We start from the raw sequence: 22156 nt of genomic DNA on the forward strand, positions 1-22156 counted from the left end.
TGTTGCAAGACAACGTTAAGACATTCCAGAACTCATTTCTGTGTCTTCAAGATATCAGGTGGTGTGGTCTCTGACAAAGGAGGGCACCACCTCCTGCGTCTGGGTGCTTTCGGGAGGGAGGGAATCCGCCGTGTTTCTGCCACTTTTTAAACGTTGGACCCCATTGCATTCTGGGGGCCATGTTTACAAAGGGAAACTTGGGGCTGTGGAGGGTCCGTCAGGGATCTCCATTTCCCACAGACCACCGGCCGGTACTCTGTAGGCTAAGTCCTAGTCCAGAAGAGAGTTGGCCTGGGCCTTGGGGGTTGCCTCCAAACTCACCCTGCAGGGAGGCTCTGAAGGAAGGGAACCTGGGCTTAGTTGGCACATGGGCAGCTGAAGCCTCAAGGTGGCCTGTGCCACAAACGCAGGGAGGGAGGTTTAGGGACAGCGGTGCCTGGGACTAGAACAAAGCAGGGTTCTCTTTTTTGACATCACGGGAGGTTTTGAGACTACTATGAAGATGCGCTGGTTGGTGCCTAGCTGATGCTCGTGGGCAGCAGGGGTGACTCTGCTTGAGGGGCCGGTGTCTCCTGACCGTTCCAGGTTCTTCCACAGCATCACTTCGCAGTCATCTGCAGTTGTGACCAAGAACATTTCTAGAATAGTACAGGTGTTGCATTAACCCTAAACTTGGGGGGCACCTAAGTGGCTCGGTTGGTTAAGCGTCTGACTCTTGATTGCTGCTGAGGTCATAATCTCAGGGTTGTGAGACTGAGCCCTAGGTGGTGCTCAGCCCTGGGCATGGAGCCCGCTTAAGTCTCTCTCTAAACCTGCCCCTCCTGTCCGCCCTTAAAAAATACACACACACACACACACACACACACACACACACACACCTAAATAGATATGTATGACTTAAACTTGTTTCTCAGCAAGCTGGCCCAGAGAAGGCAAGAAGGTAAGAGATGAGAAACGTAACACCTGGAAATGGCCTCAAGACCAGCTCTCAGGGAACCTGATGTTGATAACCCAAGATTAGATTAGGAAAAACCCAGGCAGCTCCCACCAGCATCCGTTAGCTGCACCCTTGTTTCAGACAACAGCATTCTTAAGTTATGATCTGAGAATCCTGCTGTTTGAGGTGGCACTGGGAGCCTTATGGCTTTCTCACCAGATATGTGTATGACATGCAGGTAGGTGTGTCCCTGGAGGGTGTTTCCTATGTCAGGCTGGGTTCCAAGACAGGTCTCTGGTGGCCTCTTCCCCCGTTCTTAGACTACTTCCTACGAAGGACCCCACGTTGGAGGACATACGGCGCACACAGAAATCAAAGTTAGGGTTTTAACATTTTCCTAGCATGTAACAACATTTTTACTATTTTCTATTAATTGCTTTTAGTAAATATACACATGTAATTTAAGAGTAGTTATGTATTTTCACAAATGTATAACTGTAACACTCTCAAGATAGAGAACACTCCATCATCTCAAAAGAACAGTCAATAGGTATTAACAGAAAAATATGTCTAATACACAAATTAGACTTTATATGAATAAAATCTAGAAAAGAGGAGAGTAACACTTCAGAGAACATTCTCAACCATAACAATCTAAATTTGTGGGTACTTGAGGACTTACAGGAAAATTTTAACCCATGCTGGATCTTTGATGTAGAACTCTGGAGCCAAGTGGAGAAGCCTACTGCTCAGATCCAATGGAAGTCAAGCAGTTGGCGGTGGTTTTGAGATTATTCTTGGTTTCCAGGGGGAAAAAAAAAAAAAGGAATAAGGAAAACAGGCTGGAAGCACGTGTCTGTGAAGGTGTATGCTTCTACCCACCTCTATACAGGTGGCTGAAAAATGTGCCTAGTCCTATTTCACTTCTGAATTCCAAGTTTTATGTAAATTAGGCTTTGGTAAATTCTAACATGAAACCATAAATGCAACAGATTCTAGGAATCTAGTAGTTTGCATGACTGACTTTGACATTAACAGCTTCAAGGAGGGTCATTTCCAACTCTAGATTTATTTTTCTATCTCACACAGACCTCTATTCTTAATGTAACTCTATACTCCAAGTCCCAGCCATAACCAATGACAAAGAGCAAAGGACAAAAGAAGAAAATAATTCACAAGACTATAATGTATGATGAACTTTACATATTCACAACTGTATGGCAACTATTTAGGAAAACAGAATAAAGCTCTTCAGGCCAATGAGATGGGAGCTTTCTGTTAATAAAGAAATGCAGAATATAGAAATAATGACTAAAGCATACTGAGTACTTGCCCCACAGGGGGACACCAGGGAAAGGAAAATACGAAAGTGTTATTTTTCAACATTCCTTTCCTTACCTAATTTTAAATATAAAAATTAAACATACTTGCATATTAGAAATACACTTCAATCACCCATGGACCCAACAGATTTCAAAATAAGAGTATAAAAATGTTACTAAGGAAAAATTTACTTATTAAACTTGGGAACTCTTGTTTTAAAAGTGCCTACATAATTATCTCACTTCAGAATCTGCTTGTAAAAGTAAGTGGAAGTCCACAGTACAGAGAAATACTTTTAAGAATTCTCCTCAATTCTGGCTGGGTGGCTCAGTTGGTTATGCTGCTGTCTCCAGCTCAGGTCATGATCCCAGGGTGCTGGGATCAAGTCCTACATCGGGCTCCTTGCTCAGCGGGGAGCCTGCTTCTCTCTCGGCCTCTGCCTGCCAATCTGCCTGCTTGAGCTCTCTTACTCGCTCTCTCTGACAAATAAATAAATAAAATCTTTTTTTCAAAAAGGAATGAAAATCTGATAAAGACCATAGTGTGTATAACATTTATAATTTCTTTAATGTTGTGAATTTTCATAAGTATTCTCCATGAATTCATGTTCACAAAGTTTACCTATATTACTTCTTTCTTTCCCATATAATTTTCACACTACCTTTAAAATATCTGTAAAAAGTTCTTATTTTTTAGTCTATAGTATGAATCCAGGGAATAATCTAACATGATTTTCAGTGTTGTGGGACAAGTGAAGATTTCCTACATTGTTTACCATCAATGAAATTCTCTCTATTGACTTTTCTGGTAAGTTCTGAAGGAAACAGGATAACAGAAGGCTTTCCTACATTCCATACGTTTCTATAGTTTCTCTCCAGTGTGCATGAAAGACTAAGCAACAAATGACAGCTTTCTTACATTCCTTACTTCCATAGACTTTGTCTCACATATGAGTTCTTTCATGATTTTGTAAAGAATGAATAAGACTGAAGGCTTTACAACAAATTCTACATCGATAAGGTTTCTCTCCAGTGTGAGTTCTTTCATGTGTTTGTAACGAACTGGGAGAAATAAATGCTTTCTTACATTTCTCACATTTATAAGGACCATGTCCAGTGTGGATCACCATGTGTGATCGAACACCTGACCGAAAAATGAAGCCTTTCCCACATTCCTTACATTCATAAGGCTTTTCTCCAGTGTGTGTTCTTTCATGTTTTTGAACATAATAGTGACTGCTGAAGGCCTTACCACATAGTTTACATTCATAGTGTTTATCATCAGTATGTGATCTCTCATGTTTGCGTAAGTTACTTGAATATCTGAAGATTTTACCGCATTTTGTACATTCATAGGGTTTTTCTGCACTATGTGTCTTTTCATGTATTCGAAAGGACTGGGCACAACTGAAAGCTTTTCCACACTGCTTACATTCATATGGTTTGACTCCAGTGTGAGTTCTTTCATGAATTCGAAAGTAATTGGGACAACTAAAAGCTTTCCCACATTCCTTACACTTATAAGGTTTCTCCCCAGTATGAGTTCTTTCATGATTTCGAAGGGAACTGGGATAACGAAAAGTTTTACCACATCCCTTACATTCATGAGGCTTCCCTGAAGTATGAATTCTTCTGTGTTTTCCAAGGGACCTGGGAGAACTGAAAGCTTTACCACATTCCTTACATTCGTAGGGCTTCACTCCACTGTGTGTCATTTCGTGACTACGACAGTTTTTGGGACACCTGAAGGCTTTCCCACACTCCTTACATTTATAAAGTCCATCTTCACTTTGCTTGATCATGTATCTTCGAAATTTGATAAGAGGATGAAAGGCTTTCCCACTTTCCTTACATTCATAGGGTTTCTCCCCCTTATGACTTCTCTCGTGTTTACGTAAATTACTTGAATAACTGAAGGTTTTACCACATTTTGTACATTCCTTGGGCTTTTTTGCACTGTGTATCCTTTCATGGATTCGAAAGGACCTGAGACAACGGAAAGCTTTACCACATTGCTTACATTCGCTAGGTTTCTCTCCAATATGAGTCCTTTCATGTTTACGTAAGTTACTTGAATAACTGAAGGTTTTGCCACATTTTGTACACTTGTAGGGCTTTTCCCCACTGTGTGCCCTTTCATGAATTTGAAAGTAATTGCGACAAATGAAAGCTTTTCCGCAGTGTTTACATTCATAGGGTCTCTGTCCAGTGTGTGTCCTTTCATGCATTCGGATGGATTGCCGATGCTTGAAGGATTTCCCACATTCCTTACATTTATAAGGCTTCTCTTCACATTCCTGATACTCATATGGTTTGTGTCCAGTGTGAGATCTCAAGTGCTTGTTAAAGGATGAATGACACATGAACACTTGTCCACACAAAGTACATTTACGTAGTTTTATTCTGGTAGGACTTTTCTTCTTCTGATTATCATGTGGAATCTGGCTGAAGATTTCTTCATACTGACTACATTCTTTGCTTTTACGGAGTCTTTCTACCATTTGACTGCTGTAAAATATGAGAAGCATATTGTTAATAGGTTATTAATAATCTTATTAATTATGACAGTGACTTTTGTACCATCTTCAAGGAAAATGGTGATTTTCTGCATATTTTGATTGTTTGAAAATGAACATACTGAGAGCTTTGCAACAGGCCTCTATCTTAAGTATTATCAAAACAGTAATATTCATAAATGGTATTTCTACATGCAGTTTTCAGATACACCATTTTTCAGAAACTGTACATCTCAGTTACATGTGAGGAAAAAAAACTTTTGGTGAAAATATCTTAAGGATCAATGAATTTAAAGCTGGGGTGATTTATTTGCTTGTTTTAAAAATTTCATGACATCTCTAGATTCTTTAATGAAACTCTGTTTTCTCATGTGAATGCTACTCACCTTAGATCTGTCCCATGATTTTCATTCTGATCTTCACTGTCATGGATATCCCATTTTTCCTCTGAACCACAAACTAGAAAAAAGCAGTATAAATTATAAAAATTTATAGAAAAATTGTTAGGATTCTAGGTCCATGATGAGTTGTGACCACAGCAGGTTTATTAATGAAAATATTCCCATCCCATTTTTCTCCCCTGAAATAGCCCTGATGAGCAAGTTACACTGAATCTCTAATTGATTTAGCAAGTAAGAATGTCATCATCCTACCTATTGAGGCCAGGTTCCTGAAGGTTTCCTGCATCACATCTCTGTAGAGTTTCTTCTGGGAGGGATCTAGGAGAGCCCACTCCTCCATGGTGAACTTCACAGTCACATCCTCAAAGGCCACTGAGTCCTGAATAATCCCATATATGTATATAGGATGGGTGAGGCAGACCACTGAAGACTTATACTCAATTAATAAGCAGTTTACATATGACTTCCAGAGCCCAAGTGACCTGAGGGGCAAGGGTATTTCTTTCCTTCCTGTTCCAAAGGTGGGACATTGTAAGGATGATAGTGTTTTCTCACTCCTGACACCAAATATGTGGTATTTGTTCCACAGCCACTTCTCCAATTCTATGTCACCAAACAGGTGTCCAACAATTCAATTCTAACCTAAACTACCCAAAATTTAAGTCAGATTCATAGTTTAAGAAGTCAGTCCCACACACTGCCCCTACTTGTATTACCAGCTACAAATGGGGAGCCAAGTTTACTATTTCAGTAGCCAATTACAAATTCACAGATTTCTGCTACACTCTGTCTTATCTGTTAATTTACTGAAATGATTTTGAGAAACTTAGCAAAATACTTTATTTACCATTACCCATTTACTGTAAAGCATACAACCCAGGAACAGAGAAAAGCTGCAATGCATAGGAAAGTTAAGGCAGTGGTATGGGTAAGGGGAATAGAAAACAGGGTGTGCACAGCTCCTCCCTCGCCATGGACACACCAACCTCCCAGCACCTGGGTGGACTCACCCTTGCACAAACTGTCAGAATTCCATCTTTAAGAATTTTGATGGAGGTTTCATTACATCGGCACAATTTATTAAATCACTGGCCACTGGTGATTAACCCAATCTCCAGTTCCTGTCCTATACCCAGAAGCCAGGAGCTACAGCTCAACATTCTAAACATTTAATCAAAGCTTGCTATTTTAGGGGGCACCTGGGTGGCTCAGTTGGTTGGGTGTCTGCTTCCGGCTCAGGTCATGATCCCAGAGTCCCAGGATCCCGCCCCACTCAGGCTCCCTGCTCAGCGTGGAGTCTGCTTCTCCCTCTCCATCTGCTCTTTCCTCTGCTCCCTCTCTTTCTCTCCCTCTCAAATAATTTTTTTTTTTAAAAAAGCTTGCTATTTCAGGAATCCAAAACCCCACGATAAAAGCTACCTAGTAAGTGGACAAGAGGTGCCTCATTAGACAAAACACACTCATTCACGATTAATACTGAAGTAATTTCAAGGGATTCAAGAGGAATTTGCTAGGAACTGAGGATACTTACCATACTTCTTTCTCCTTATAGTAGGGCAAGCCCAGGGACAAGGGCCCACTAAAAAGACTGACAGCAAATCACTGATGTAAGAGAATACCACCCCACTGGCCCCATGTACCTCTACATCAACTGGGAACTTATTTAATGTAAGTGCATGATTTGGAAAACAAACAAACAAACAAACATGCTTTCTGGTAACCTCGGGGTGATGACAAGAATGTCCCCTCTCACTACACTTAAATGACATTATACTGGAATTCTTAGCTAATACACTCAGACAAGGGCAATAACAAAAGGTAAATAACAAAAAATGAAACATAAACATTTGGGGAAGTAAGAAATAAAACTGTCTTTGTATCATGACAAGATTGTCAATTGAGGGGCACCTGGGTGGCTCAGTCGTTAAGCATCTGCCTTTGGCTCACGTCATGATCCCAGGGTCCTGGGATCGAGCCCCACATCAGGCTCCCTCTTCAGCAGGAATCTTGCTTCTCCCTCTCCCACTCCCTCTGCTTGTGTTCCCTTTCTCTCTCTCTCTCTCTCTCTCTCTCTCTCTCTCTCTGTTAAATAGATAAATAAAATCTTTAATAAAAAAGATTGTCAATTGAGAAAATGAAAAAAATTCCAAATAACAAAGAAAACCCCACGAACCAAGAGCAAAAATAAAAGATAAAAAGCTATGGGAGCCTGGGTGGCTCAGCTGACTGAGCATCCATCCAACTTTTGGGTCACAGGATCAGGCCCATGGGGCTCCACTCCCAGCAGGGAGCCTGCTTTTCTCCCTCTGCCCTTCCCCTCCCCTTGCTTGCACTCTCTCTCTCTCTAAAATAAATAAATCAGGGCGCCTGGGTGGCTCAGTGGGTTAAGCCTCTACCTGTCACAGAGGCTCTCTGCTCAGTGGGGAGCCTGCTTCCCTCTCTGTCTCTGCCTGCCTCTCTGCCTGCTTGTGATCTCTCTTTCTGTCAAATGAATAAATAAAATCTTTTTTAAAAATAAAAAATAAATCTTTTTTAAAAATATTTTTAAAAGTTAAGGGGCACCTAGGTGGCTCAGTTGGTTAGGTGTCTGCCTTCAGCCTGGGTTGTGATCCCAGCATCCTGAGATCAAGCTCTGCATCAGGGTGCCTGCTCAGCAGGAAGTCTGCTTTTCCCTCTCCCTCTGCATCTCCCCCCAACTTTTGCTCTCTCACATGTGCATTATCTCTCTCAAATAAATAAATAAAATCTTTTTTAAAGAAAGTGAATATTTGGGTGCCTGGCTGACTCAGTTAATAGAGCGTACAACACTTAATCTTAGGTCGTGAGTTCAAGCCGCACATTGGGCATGGGGCCTACTTTAAAAAAAGAATAAATATGTAAAAAGTTGGGGTGCCTGAGTGACTCAGTTGGTTAAATGTCTGCCTTTGGCTCAGGTCATGACCCCAAGGTCCTGGGATCAAGCCCTGTATCCATCTCATTGCTCAGTGGGGGCCTGCTTCTCCCTCTCCCTTGGCCTGCCACTTGCCCGGCTTGTGCATGCTCTCTCTCTCTCCCTCTCAAATGAATGAATAAAATCTTTAGAAAAATTATATGAAGTTAATATAGAAAGGCAATTGCTTTCCAGAAATCTACACAAATACAGTGAACTCATCTTTAACAAAGAACCAAAGGTAACTCAATGGAAACAGTTTTTCCAAGAAATAATGCCAAAAGAACTAGACATCCACATGCAAAAAAAATTTTTTTAATCTACAGAATTTATACCTTTCACAAAAGTTAACTCAAATTTGATCATAGATCTTAGTACAAATTGTTAATTTCAACACTCCTAAAAGATAAGACAGTTGAAAATCCTGGTGATGTGGTGTTTGGTGACTAATTTTCTTAAAAAACAACAACAACAAATGTTTTCATTACAGTGAAAAACTACTCAGTGAAACAGAAGTTAACAGAATGAAAACACAAGCCATAGTCTGGCAGAAAATCTTTCAAAATCACTTATCTGATAAAGGACTGACATTGAACACAAGCAAAATATTCTTAAAATGCCAACAAATGGAAAACAATCCAAATGAAGATGGGAAAATATCTAAACACATCCCTCATCAGTGATATATAGACAGTAAATAAGCACATGAAAACAATTTCAAAATCTTATCTCATTAGGAAGTTGCACATAAAAAGAACAATGAGAGGGGCACCTGGGTGGCTCAGTGAGTTAAGCCTCTGCCTTTGGCTTGGGTCATGATCCCAGGGTCCTGGGATCGAGTCCTGCTTTGGGCTCTCTGCTCAGCGGGGAGCCTGCTTCCCCCTCCCTCTCTCTGCCTGCCTCTCTGCCTACTTGTGATCTCTGTATGTCAAATAATTAATAAAAATCTTTAAACAAAATTTTTTTAAATAAAAATTTAAAAAAGAACAATGAGGTATTACCAGTTGCTTGTTACAATGGCTAAACATCATGAGAACATCAAACCAACTTCATTGCTGGTGGAAACGGAAAATGGTAAACCTACATTGGAAGAAAGGCAGTTCTTTAACACTAAGCCTACATTTACCATACTATGCAGCAATTATGTGTTTCAAATGTACACAAATGAATTTAAAACTTATGTTCATAAAAATCCTACAGGTGAATGTTTACAGGAGCTTTATGCACACTTGTCATGACTTACATGGAACCAAGACAACTTCAATAGGTGAGCTGATTAAAAAAAAATATCACTGGTATATCCACTGGATGAAATATTTTACAGTGACGAGAGAAATCAGGTTATCAAACAAAAAGACTCGAGGACAGTTAAAAATCATATTCTAAGTGAAAGAAAACTATATAACAAGGCTACACACTATGATTCCAATCATAGGGCATTTCCCAGAAAAGAGAAAATTAAAAGGCATCAAAAGATCTTTGGTTACTTGGGCTTTGGGGTGGGAGGGAGGGGTGAATGACCAGGTAGAGAACAGGAGATTTTCAAGAGAGTGAAAGTATTCTATAGGATACAAAAATGACAGACAGGGGTGCCTGGGTGGCTCAGTGGGTTAAGCCTCTGCCTTTGGCCTGGGTCATGATCTCAGGGTCCTGGGATCAAGCCCCACATCGGGCTCTCTGCTCAGCAGGGAGCCTGCTTCCCCCACCCCGACCTGCTGCTGCTCTGCCTACTTGTGATCTCTCTCTCTGTCAAATAAATAAATAAAATCTTGAAAAAAAAGTGACAGAGACAGGTCATTTCACATTAGCTGAGGTCCTGAGATTATACAACACAGAGTCAATCTTAATGTATGGACTTCATGCACTAAAGTTGGTTCAACAAATGTAACAAATGTATTACAACAATACAAGATATAAAATATAGGACAAACTGTGTCCAAGCAGAGGGATTTTGTGAGAAGTCTCTGTACTTTCCGATTAAATTTTCTGTAAACCGAACTTCTCTTAAAAAAAAAAGTCTACTAGGAAAAGAAAAAGAGACACATTAATATTCACACCTAATAACTGACCCATGTGAGGCACAGACCATCCTTCATTCAATGTATTTCAACTTATTTCAGTAAGCCATTATGGTGCTTTATGAAGTCTTCACCCTGAGACTTAGAAGAGAGGAGAAACTTCCAGTGAATGCCTGTGAGAATGGCCCAGCACAGTGTACTTTGAGAAGTGAAATGAGTGCCTTTGTTACTATCGGTAACATCTGGACTTAGACATCGATTACATGGCTCCTGGCAAGGCCTTGTGTTCTGGCCTTAATATACATACAGACAAGTGTTACTTTTATTTGTATTGGGGATAGTAGAGACATAGGATTCCTAGAGTCCTTTCACCCCAGCAGGGCAACTCAGAGAGTCACTCCAGACTAGTGAACAGGTGAAGACGGTGTCAACTGTCAACTGGTGCTAAGATCACTGATTGATGTACAGTAAGTTGTGATGACCCTCTGGTCTGATCTAATTCAGACATAAGAAGCAGCAGTTCTGCCTAAACTCCATTACGCACAAACGTGGTGATGTCATACCTAAAGTCTATGAACTCCCATTGCTTTGCACTCAGATACTCCTATGGAGCTCCCCAGAGAGCCCAGGGGTCTGGGAAAGGGGGGCGTCTTCCTCCACAACCATGGCATCTTGCAAAAGACTGCAAAAGGGGGCCATGCTCTCGTGTACCTGGCTATCCCAAAGGTCCACGGTTTGCCCCATGTCTCAAGCTGGTCAAAGAGCAGCCTTTTTCAAGGCCATCATGGGTAAGTCCAGAAGGCATGAAAGGAGGTCAAGGAAGCAGTCAAGGGAAGAAGAAGGAGGCTGCGGACACTACCGCGGCCGGCTCAGTGGCAGTTTCAGGAATCTCCAGCCTTTTGAGGTACCAGTACCCACTGTAAGAGCATAAATGAGTTCAAGTAAAATTTGTAAACAAGAAATATGTTTCCTCTGGAACATAGTAGATGTGAGTGCTGCTGGGAGAAGAGCTATTTCCTTGTGATATTAGAGAGGGGAGGTGTCACATTATCAAACAATTTCCAGTAAAATAACAGGGTTGACCAGGCCTCACATTCACGCATGACAATGCCCCATCCACATTTTGCTAGCTCCTTTTCTCAATGTTTGCCTCCTTAGTATGTCCCCAGGGGAGGAGATCATTAATGGGGCACCTGTGTTCTTGGAGAAACCCAGATGCAGTTCAGATGACTGTTTGGGAGGGCAAAACTGTTGAAGATCCATGAGGATAACCCAGAAAAGGTGTACTGTGTCCCTTCAAGATAAAGGCCACTGCCGCTGTGAGGCTGTTGAGATAAGCACCAACCAGAACAGACCCCACCCAATCTGGGACAGCAGGGTATTAACCCTATTGTTGATTGGTTGAATCAATAATTTCCCTAAAGTTGGGGACTGAGTATAGAGGTCCATTGGGCGTGACCACAGTTACAGTTACACAGTTGTGGCAATCGACTGTGAGGTGTCATTCAGTTGTTCCAGGTAAGAATAAGTCAAATTCAGCTTTTCACCAAAGGAGAAGCACTGGGAATAATCAACCCTTCACTGAACAGGTTTTGTATATGGTTTCGATCCTTCAAGGGCCATATGAACTATTGTTAGAGGGTACAGTGCAAGAGGTCTCATTTTTGTGAAGACAACTTGTAAGTGACAAGGACAAACATCAGTAAGAATAATATACACTTGCAACTGCTTCTTGGATATAGGAGGCTCGAGAAATGATCAAAACTCTGTATTTGGGAGTGGCTGGGCTTAATAGTGCTGGAAGGAACTCAGATCCGTTCACGGTGATTTTATTAAGTTACACTCCCTATCTTACAAATTTATTTTATTTTATTTTATTTTCTAAAGATTTTATCTTATTTATTTGACAGAGAGAGATCACAAGTAGGCAGAGCGACAGGCAGAGAGAGAGAGGAGGAAGCAGGGAGCCTGATGCAGGGTTCAACCCTAGGATCCTGGGATCATGACCGAGCCGAAGCCAGAGGCTTAACCCAATGAGCCACCCAGGTGCCCCAATTTATTGTAAATATATATATAAACTTGGGGCGCCTGGGTGGCTCAGTCACTTGAGCATCTGACTCTTGGTTTTGGCTCAGTTCATGATCTCATGGTCCTTAGCTCTAGCCCCACATCAAGTTCTGTGCTCAGTGTGAAGCTGGTTTGTCCCTCTCCCTCCACTCCTTCCCTCTCCCTCTCCCTCTCCCTCTCTCTCTGGAATAAATAAAATCTTTAAATATATATACATATATATATGTATATATATATGAACTCATGTATGTATATATATATGAATGTATGTATATTATAGTATTTAACAGTCTTGGTTTCATTTTAACTTTGTAACAGGAAATCATTTTAAGATATAATTCCTTTAAACACTAGAGGTTACCAAAAAAAAAAAAAAAAAAACCACTAGAGGTTACAAAAATGTAAACCATTTGTATGGTTTCTGAAAATTTTCAAATGTCTAATTAGCAGGACATGGGGCACCCTAGTTTGTCCATTCCCTAGATCACATGCAGGGTATTTTCCAGAAATAAGTAGCATATTACTTACATTAGGGGTTTGAGTTGAGCACCTTACATGCACTGGGTTTTCAAATATTTACCTAAACTTTGGGCAGTTTTTCTTACATCAATTAAAACAGGAATTCAATTGCTTTAGCCTGTTGAATGTCAGTATTCTCTAGGGGCATGGACATGCTCTAACTGATCCAAAAATGAAAAATGACCTTAAGAAAAGTTGACTGAGTGCCTCTCATGTCTTAAAGTTCTCCTGTCTAAAGAGAACACAAATTCTATCTAGTTCCACAATTTTCTTGCTTTCCCACTGTATCTCTCAATCAACTCACAATTCCAGAGCCCAAGTGCTTAAAGAAACTAGAGCCAAAGGGCTGTACTATTTAATCACTAAAGGAACCCAAAGTAAAGACATATAAGGATCCACACATATGAGCGGGCCTGCTTCCCACGGGACAGAAGGAAAGCCACATTCAGAAAGTTCCACATTCTAGGGGCACCTGGCTGACTCAGTGGGTAGAGTATGTGACTCCTGACCTTGGGATGGTGAGCTCAAGCCCCACCTTGGGCGTAGAGCTTACTTTAAAAAAAAAAAAAAAAAAAATCCCGGGCGCCTGGGTGGCTCAGTGGGTTAAGCCACTGCCTTCGGCTAGGGTCATGGTCTCAGGGTCCTGGGATCGAGTCTCACATCGGGCTCTCTGCTCAGCAGGGAGCCTGCTTCCTCCTCTCTCTCTCTGCCTACTTGTGATCTCTCTCTCTGTCGAATAAATAAATAAAATCTTTAAAAAAAAAATCCCAATTCTAGACTTTCCTGGTGGAGACAGAAGCCCTGGAATGGGTCAGTATATGGAAGGAATGATAATAGACACGTGAGCAACCACAGGAATGAACTCTAGGACTTCACACACATGCAGGGGAGGCGATCCGGGAAGAAAAACTGGGCATTATGTACTTCCCCTTGGAAGCTCAAGGGGTTCAGAGCTTAGAGACACCATCTTGAGGACTCTGCCTGCCACTGACATTGCTTTGCACCACCAGTGATATCTTAAATGACATAAACTCAATGTCTGAACAATGCAGCAAATCACTCAAATCAGTGTTTATGTGGAAAGGAAGAGGAAAAAAAAATGTAGGGCACTTTACTGGCTCAATAAGAAACCTCACAAGTATGGACTGCAGTCACAAAAATAAATAAATAATAAGAAGTTAATTATTAACAGAGCTTGTTTTATAAACTACTAAACATAGTCGAACATTATAGGTCTGCAAGTCTAAGCCTTGGAAATCCATTTGAACTCATTCCAAATTAAAGAACAGACCTCAGAGTATCAGGAACACACTCAAGGGAGGAAAAAAGTAAAAAAGAATAATACCTGCAGGGTAACACGAATTTTTTTTTTTCCCTGAACTCACCCCTTTCTTGACTCTTTGGAAATATTTTAGTTTTTCACAATGTATGGATTAAATAAATTTTTATTCACTGAAAAATCTGAGACTAAAGTTCATTGAATAAATCGTTTAAAGGTGATAAACCGAGGGACATCTGGGTGGCTCAGACAGTTAAACATCTGCCTTTGGCTCGGGATGATCCCGGGGTCCTGGGATCCAGCCCCACATCGGGCTCCCAGCTCGGCGGGGGAGCCTGCTTCTCCCTCTGCCTACGGCTCCGCCAGCTTCTGTTCTCTCTCTCTTTCTCTCTCTCTCTCTGTCAAATTAAAAAAAAAAAAAAAAAGGTGACAAACCGAGGGAAGGATCGTGCTTACAGGACAGGTCACCCAGTAAAGTTTCAAAGAGGAACCTCCAGCAGAAGGACTTCCCATAGGATGGCTGTGCCTAGGAACGACCCTGGAAGGAGGGGCACAAGGATTTCATACAATGTTGTTCCAGGTCATTATTCGCTATTTTTCTCTTCCGTAAAATATCCATGAACAAAAACTAAACCCGTTTAAAAGCGCCATCCACTGAGAACAGGAAAAAATGATAAATCATTGAAATACTGGGTCTGTTTGAAATGCACCATGGGGCGCCTGGGTGGCTCAGTGGGTTAAGCCGCTGCCTTAGGCTCAGGTCATGATCTCGGGGTCCTGGGGTCGAGTCCCGCATTGGGCTCTCTGCTCAGCGGGGAGCCTACTTCCCTCTCTCTCTCTCTCTCTCTCTCTGTCTGCCTCTCCATCTACTTGTGATTTCTCTCTATCAAATAAATAAATAAAATCTTAAAAAAAAAAATGAAATGCACCATGAAGGACGAATAGCTAGTTCCTAGTGACGCTGTGAACTGGAAATGGTAAGTGGGCCAGGAGGAATCTGGAAATTTACGCAACGACTGCCAGTCCTAGGGAGAGCTGGGCGTTGGGTGGAGGGGGGCGCAGGTGTCGCGACAGGATCGTGGATTTCCCACAATTTGGGGACACTCAGGAGAAACGAGGTCCCTTCTGAAAAGAAAGGAAGGGCTGAGGACCCCACAGGCCATGGCACCTCCCGAGCACGAACTCCAGGGAGCCAGTCACGATCGTCCCCAGTCACCGGGGGTCACCGCACAATGTGGAGAGATGCGGAGCTGCGGGCGCAGAGCCGTCCCCAGGGCGGAAGTTGCCGGGCGCAGGGACGGGACAGGACGCCGGGGTCTCGGCTGCGGGCCCAGGCCCCAGGCCGCGCGCGGGAGGGGACTGAGGTCCGAGCGGCGCCACGGACCGACTCGAGTCGCAGACTTCATAGTTCTCCGCAGGGAGGCCAGCTCGCGCCCCCCGCCGTCTCCGGGCTGTTCCACCCGGTACTCCGCCCCCCTGTCTGGAAGCCCCGGCCGGCACACTCACCATCTCTAGCTTTCCGGGGTCTCCCGGCGTTCTGCCTACGATTTCGGGGAAGGAACAGGTCTAAGAAAGACAGAAACCCGGGAAGGGCGACCTGGAAGCTCTAAGGACAGGGACCCCCCCCCCACAATCCCAACAATGGCGGGAGCCAGAACCTCCCGCGGAGTGACTGCGGAGCATCGCCCCGCCCACCTGCCCTGACGTCTCCCCTGATTGGACAGGTAGCGAGGCCCACCCCCCGCTCCCTCGGGAGTGACAGCTGGCCAGAGGGGAGATGTCTGGGGGACCGCGGCGGAAACTCGTTCTCTCCAGGGATTTTTACTTTGGAGGGTAATGCGGACCGTCCACTTGTGGAACTTGACCCTTCTTTACAAATACAGACCCTTAGGAGTCACCTGGCTCCATTTTGATGTTTGATGATTTGAAAGCGTTGGGTCTTCCACCCAACACTTTCCCATCCTTACTTCACAGTTTTAAAAATTAAAAAATTTTAAAATTTAAAAAAATCCTATTGCCCCCCCCCAAAATCCTATTGCCTTCCAAGCACCACGCTGTGGTGGGAAGTTGGAACCCCAGGCCCAGGTGGGTGCAGGAACTTTTCTAAAACCAATCACAGGTTGTAAACTGTATTGACTAAATTCTCTGGTATATGTTTTATACTGAAAAGACATTTATTTTAGATCACTGTTTGAATGTATCCTGAGAGAACTGTGCTAGATAAAAGTTATAAAACCTATACGGTAATTCGATTACTGTTTGGACTCAAATAACAAGAAACAAGAAAAGGTTACGTAAATATGGGATGTTGTTTGAAAGCATTAATTAATGCTTAAGAGATTGGATTGCAAAACTCTTAAAGCATTTTCCACTTATTTGAGGAACTTTGGGGGGAGCATTTCTTTTTTTTTTATCATTTTACTTTATGTTATTTTTCATCATGATAAATGTACTCTTTTATCCCCATCCCCTATTTCCCCCATGCCCTCACCCATCTCCCTTCTGGTAACCATCAATATGTTCTTAATACTAAAGAGTCTGTTTCTTGGTTTGTCTTTCTCTCTCTTTTTCCTTTGCTTGTTTGTTTTATTTCTTAAATTCCACATATAAATGAGATCATATGGTATTTGTCTTTCTCTGACTGACTTATTTCACTTAGCATTATACTCTCTAGTTCCATCTATGTTGTTGTAAATGGCAAGAGCTCGTTCTTTTTTATGGCTGAGTAATATTCCATTATATAGATAGATGGATAGATACCACTTCTTTATCAATTCGTTTATTGCTGGACACTGCTTCCAGAGTTTCACTATTATAAATAATGCTGCATAAACATAGAGGTGCAGGGCGCCTGGGTGGCTCAGTGGGTTAAGCCTCTGCCTTCGGCTCAGGTCATGATCTCAGGGTCCTGGGATCAAGCCCCGCATCGGGCTCTCTGCTCGGCAGGGAGGCTGCTTCCTCCTCTCTCTCTGCCTGTCTCTCTGCCTAGTTGTGATCTCTGTCTGTCAAATAAATAAATAAAATTAAAAAAAAAAACAAACATAGAGGTGCATGTACTCCTTTGAATTAGTGTTTTTGTATTTGGGGGTAAATACCCAGTAGTGTGGCTCCTGGATTGTATGGTAGTTTTCTTTAATTTTTGAGGAACCTCCATATTGTTTTCCAGATTACATGCAAGTCGGGGAGGGAGGGCAGAAGAAGAGGGAAAGAGAGAATCCTAAGCAGACTCCACGCCAAGTGTGAAGCCTGACATGGGGCTCAATCTCATGACCTTGAGATCATGACCTGAGCTGTAATCAAGAGGCAGATGCTCAACTAATTGAGCCACCCAGGTGTCCCTCTATATTTTGATACAAGTACTTTTCAGTTATATTATTTGCAAAATTTTCTTTCATTCTATGGGTTGTGTGTTCATGCTCTTAAACTTTTTACTTCTCATGGTGGTAATATACACATTCTATAAATAATCTTACCCATTTTTAAGTGTAGAGTTCAGTAGTGTGAGCCACACTGACTGTGAAACCAGTCTGCAGAACTGTTTTCATCTTGCAAAACTGAAACTCTATACATATTAAACAACAAATCCCCACTGCCCTGAGAACCACTATTCTTCTCTTTGTCTCTGTGAATTTGATTACTCCAGGCACCTCATATAAGTGGAATCATACAGTTTTTGTCTTTTTTTGACTGGCTTGTTTCACTTATGTCCTCAGGGGTTACCCGTGGCGTAGCATGTGTCAGAATTTCATTTCTTTTAAAGCTGAGTAGTATTTTGCTGTATGTGTATACCATATTTTGTTTACCCATTCATCTCTGATGGACACTTGGGTTGCTTCCACCTTATGGCTACTGTAAATAATGCTCTTGCAAACACAGGTGGACGAATATGTTTGAGTCCATGTTTCGGGTATACACTCAGAAATGGGATTGCTGGATCATGTGATAACAATCTGTATATTACAAAAAAAAAACCTGCCAAACTATTTTCCTATTTTCCACAATGGCAGCATGGAGTTACATTCCTCCCAGAAGAGTATAAGTAGAAACAAATGAGAATGGAGAGAACACTTCAGGCTCATTTTGTGAACCCACAAAACTTATCCAGCAATATACAATATTCTATACCATGACTAAGTAGGATACAATCCAGGGATGAAAGCCTGGGTTAATATCTCAAAATCTGTTAATGAAATAATGAGAAGGACATCGATACAGTAAGAAACAAAATAGCAGGGGCGCCTGGGTAGCTCAGTGGGTTGAAGCCTCTGCCTTCAGCTCGGGTCTTGATCCCAGGGTCCTGGGATGGAGCCCCGCATCGCATCCGGCTCTTTGCTCGGCGGGAAGCCTGCTTTCTCCTCTCTCTCTCTGCCTGCCTCTCAGCCTACTTGTGTTCTTTGCCTGTCAGATGAATAAATAAAATCTTAAAAAAAAAAAGAAAAGAAACAAAATAGCAAGATCTCAGTTGCCTCAGAGAAAATAAGTGACAAAATTCAATATGCTTGTGTGATTAAACCACTCAGCATATCAAGTGTAAAAGGAAATTAACTAAGCTTATTAAGAGCATCTATGGAGGGGCACCCAGGTGGCTCAGTCATTAATTGTCTATGCCTTCAGCTCAGGTCATGATCCCAGGGCCCTGGGATCGGGCCCCACATCGGGCCCCACATCGGGCTCCCTGCCCTGCAGGAAGCCTGTTTCTCCCTCTCCCACTCCCCCTGTTTGTGTTCCCTCTCTCCCTGTGTCTTTCTCTGTCAAATAAATAAATAAACAAAATCTTAAAAAAAAAAAAAAAGAGCATCTATGGAAAACCCAAACTAGTATTGTTTTGGGTTGTGAAAAGCTGGATGCATTCCCCTGAAGTAAGGAACAAAGCAAAGATATCTGCTCTTGCCATTTATATTCCGGATGCCCCATCTATTTTAGCTAAAACTATTATGCAGGAAAAGGAAACAAAACGCATTAAGGTTAGTTAGGACGTAAAACTATACCACCTCCCCACTGAGGTATCTTGTTTCTAGAAAATTCTAAAAAATCCACTAAAAAAACAACCCTTCTAAATCTAATAATTGAGGGGTGCCTAGCTGGTTCAGTCTGGTAGAGCATGGGACTCTTGATCTTGGGTTGTAAGTTCAAGCCCTGTATTGGGTGTAGAGATTACTTAAAAATGAAATCTTAAAAAAAAAAAACCTGATAATTGAGTTTAGCAAATTGGTTGGATCCAAGATCAAGGTATAAAAATTTAAAAAAAAAATTTTTTTTGAGAAAGAGAGCGAGCAGAAGGAAGGGGCAGAAGGAGGGAGAGAGAATCCCACGCAGGCTCCATGCCCAGTGCGGAGCCTGATTTGGGGCTCAATTCCATGACCTGAGACAATGACCTGAGTGGAAACCAAGAGTCAGACGCTTAGCTGACTGAGCCACCCAGGTGCCCTACAATTGTATTTTCATACGCTTGTAAAGAATAGTCTGGGGACACCTGGGTGGTTCAGTTGGCTAGGTGTCTGCCTTCAGCTCTGGTCATGATCCCAGAGTCCCGGGATCTAGCTACCTGTCAGCTCCCTGCTGCTCCATCTCCCTCTGCCACTCCCCCTGCTTGTGCTCACTCTCTCGCTCTCTCTCAAATAAATAAAATCCTTTTTTTTTTAAAGATTTTATTTATTTATTTGACAGAGAGAGATCACAAGTAGGCAGAGAGGCAGGCAGAGAGAGAGAGAGGAGGAAGCAGGCTCCCCGCTGAGCAGATAGCCCGATGCAGGACTCGATCCCAGGACTCCGAGATCATGACCTGAGCCGAAGGCAGTGGCTTAACCCACTGAGCCACTCAGGTCCCCGGGATCTAGCCACCTGTCAGCTCCCTGCTGCTCCATCTCCCTCTGCCACTCCCCCTGCTTATGCTCACTCTCTCGCTCTTTCTCAAATAAATAAAATCCTTTAAAAAAAAAAGGAATAGTCTGATAATAAAATTAATAAATGCATTTACAATGAAATCAGAAGGAATAAAATACTTAGGGATAATTTAGCAAAAAAAGTCCAAAATGAATACTCAGAAAACTAAAGCATGAGCAAAAGAAATTAATGAATATGTAAATAAATGGGAAAGTGAATCAGAAAACTTAATATTGTTGAAATAGTGCTAGCCCCCTAAATGATCTAGAGACTTGGCACAATACCTATCATGATCCCTTATTTCCCTTTATATAAATTGGCAAGATGGTTTTTTAAATTATATGGAATTGCAAAGGAACCAGAATCGCCAAAGTACTCCTGAAAAAGAAAAACAAAGTGGTGGGACTAACATTTCTTGATTTCACAACTTTGTAATATGCAGTAGTAATCAAGAGAATGTGGTACTAGGGCGCCCCGGTGGCTCAATCATTCAATCAAAGTCTGCCTTTGGCTAAGGTCATGATCCTAGGGCCCTGGGATTAAAACCCACATCAGGCTCTCTGCTCACTGGGGAGCCTGCTTCTTCCCTCTCACTCTGCCTGCTACTCCCCCTACTTGTGCTCTCTCACTCTGTCAAATAAATAAAATTTTTTTAAAAGAGAGAGAATGTGGTACTGACGGTAGATTAAGATTTGAGAAATAGGGGTGCCTGGATGGTTTAGTTGTTTAAGTTTCTGCCTTGAGCTCAGTTCCGGATCTCAGGGTCCTGGGATTGAGCCCCATATCAGCCTCCCTGTTCAGTGGAGAGTCTGTTTCTTCCTCTCCCTCTCCACTTCCCCATCTTCTCTCTCTCTCAAATAAATTAATAAAATCTTTTAAAAATATATTTGAGAAATAAACCCACACATGTGTAGTCAACTGATTTTTGGGGGGGTACTAAGAATAGGACAAGAATATTCTTTTCGGGGCACCTGGGTGGCTCAGTGGGTTAAAGCCTCTGCCTTCAGCTCAGGTCATGATCCCAGGGTCCTGGGATCAAGCCCCGCATCGGGCTCTCTGCTCAGTGGGGAGCCTGCTTCCTCCTTCTCTCTCTGCCTGCCTCTCAGCCTACTTGTAATCTCTGCCTGTCAAATAAATAAATAAAATCTTAAAAAAAAAAAACAAGAATATTCTTTTCAAGGGTGCCTGGGTGGCTTAATCAATTTAGTGTCTGACTCCTGATTTCAGCTCACGTCATGATCTCAGGGTTGTGAGTTCAGCCCTGTGTCAGGCTCTGTGCTAGGCGTGGAGCCTGATTAAGATTCTTTCACTCCTTCTCCCTCTGCCCCTCCTCCCTGCCACTCCCTCTCTAACAAAGAAAAAAAAAGAATGTTCTTTTCATAAATTTTTGCTGGGTCAACTGGATAGCTATATGCAAAGGAAAGAGGTTTTATCCTTACAGGACACCACATACAATAATTTAAAAGAAAGGATAAAGGGGCACCTGGGTGGCTCAGTGGATTAAAGGCTCTGCTTTCGGCTCGTGTCATGGTCCCAGGGTCCTGGGATCTATCCCCACATGGGGCTCTCTGCTCAGCGGGGAGCCTGCTTCCCTTCCTCTCTTTCTGCCTGCCTACTTGTGATCTCTGTCAATAAATGGATAAAATATTTAAAAAAAAAAAGAAAGGATAAAGACCTAAACATAAGAGAAAATTATGACACATTTACATAAAATATAGGAAACAATTCTGAACTTGTATTTGGCAAGGAATTAGTAGCTAACACACCAAGAGCAAGAATGGAAAGGAAATGGGCTTTATCAAACTTGGACCTCATTAATGACTTTCATTCTTTTTAAAAAAGATTTATTTATCTATTTGTTTGACAGAGATCACAAGAAGGCAGAGAGGCAGGCAGAGAGAAGGAAGCAGGCTCCCTGCTGAGCAGAAAGCCTGATTCGGGGCTCTATCCCCAAATCCTGGGATCATGACCTGAAGGGAAGGCAGAGGCTTTAACCCACTGAGCCACACAAGCGCCCCCATAACTTTCATTCTTCAAGGACACTATCAGGGAAACGGAAATACCTTTTGGAACCCTTGTTACACTATTGTTGAGAATATAAAATCATGTTGATGGTATGAAAAACAACATGGCAATTCCCCCAAAACTACAAACTGAGTTATCCTCTAAGCTAGCAATTCTCTCTTGGGAATTGAAAGCAGTGATTCAAACAGCCTTACTCGGTCATTGACCACAGGGGTCTATGCCCCACTGGAGTTGCTTATATTCTATGTTCTAAACAACAC

At 42.3% G+C, this 22156-nt stretch overlaps 1 protein-coding gene across 3 annotated transcripts in view; it reads right to left on the minus strand.

Annotated features, from left to right (window-relative positions):
* The window catches only part of LOC116572743 (zinc finger protein 709-like), an 88277-nt gene extending 72605 nt beyond the window's left edge, over positions 1 to 15672 (minus strand). Inside the window, exons 1-5 of one of the 3 annotated variants that reach the window (XM_032312016.1) lie at positions 15495 to 15672; positions 10835 to 11040; positions 5429 to 5555; positions 5162 to 5234; positions 2734 to 4767 (exon numbers count right to left, since the gene is read on the minus strand). In XM_032312016.1, the coding sequence (XP_032167907.1) occupies positions 3204 to 4767; positions 5162 to 5234; positions 5429 to 5555; positions 10835 to 10867 (1797 nt within the window). In that variant the 5' untranslated portion in view covers positions 10868 to 11040; positions 15495 to 15672 and the 3' untranslated portion in view covers positions 2734 to 3203. Of the gene's footprint in view, positions 1 to 2733; positions 4768 to 5161; positions 5235 to 5428; positions 5556 to 10834; positions 11041 to 15494 lie in introns of those variants that run through there. The other 2 variants (XM_032312022.1, XM_032312005.1) reach the window with 2 other exon arrangements.
* Between the last annotated feature and the right edge of the window lie 6484 nt (positions 15673 to 22156).

Source organism: Mustela erminea, chromosome 1 (assembly GCF_009829155.1).
Source record: "Mustela erminea isolate mMusErm1 chromosome 1, mMusErm1.Pri, whole genome shotgun sequence".
In the NCBI taxonomy this organism is placed as follows: Eukaryota; Metazoa; Chordata; class Mammalia; order Carnivora; family Mustelidae; genus Mustela; species Mustela erminea.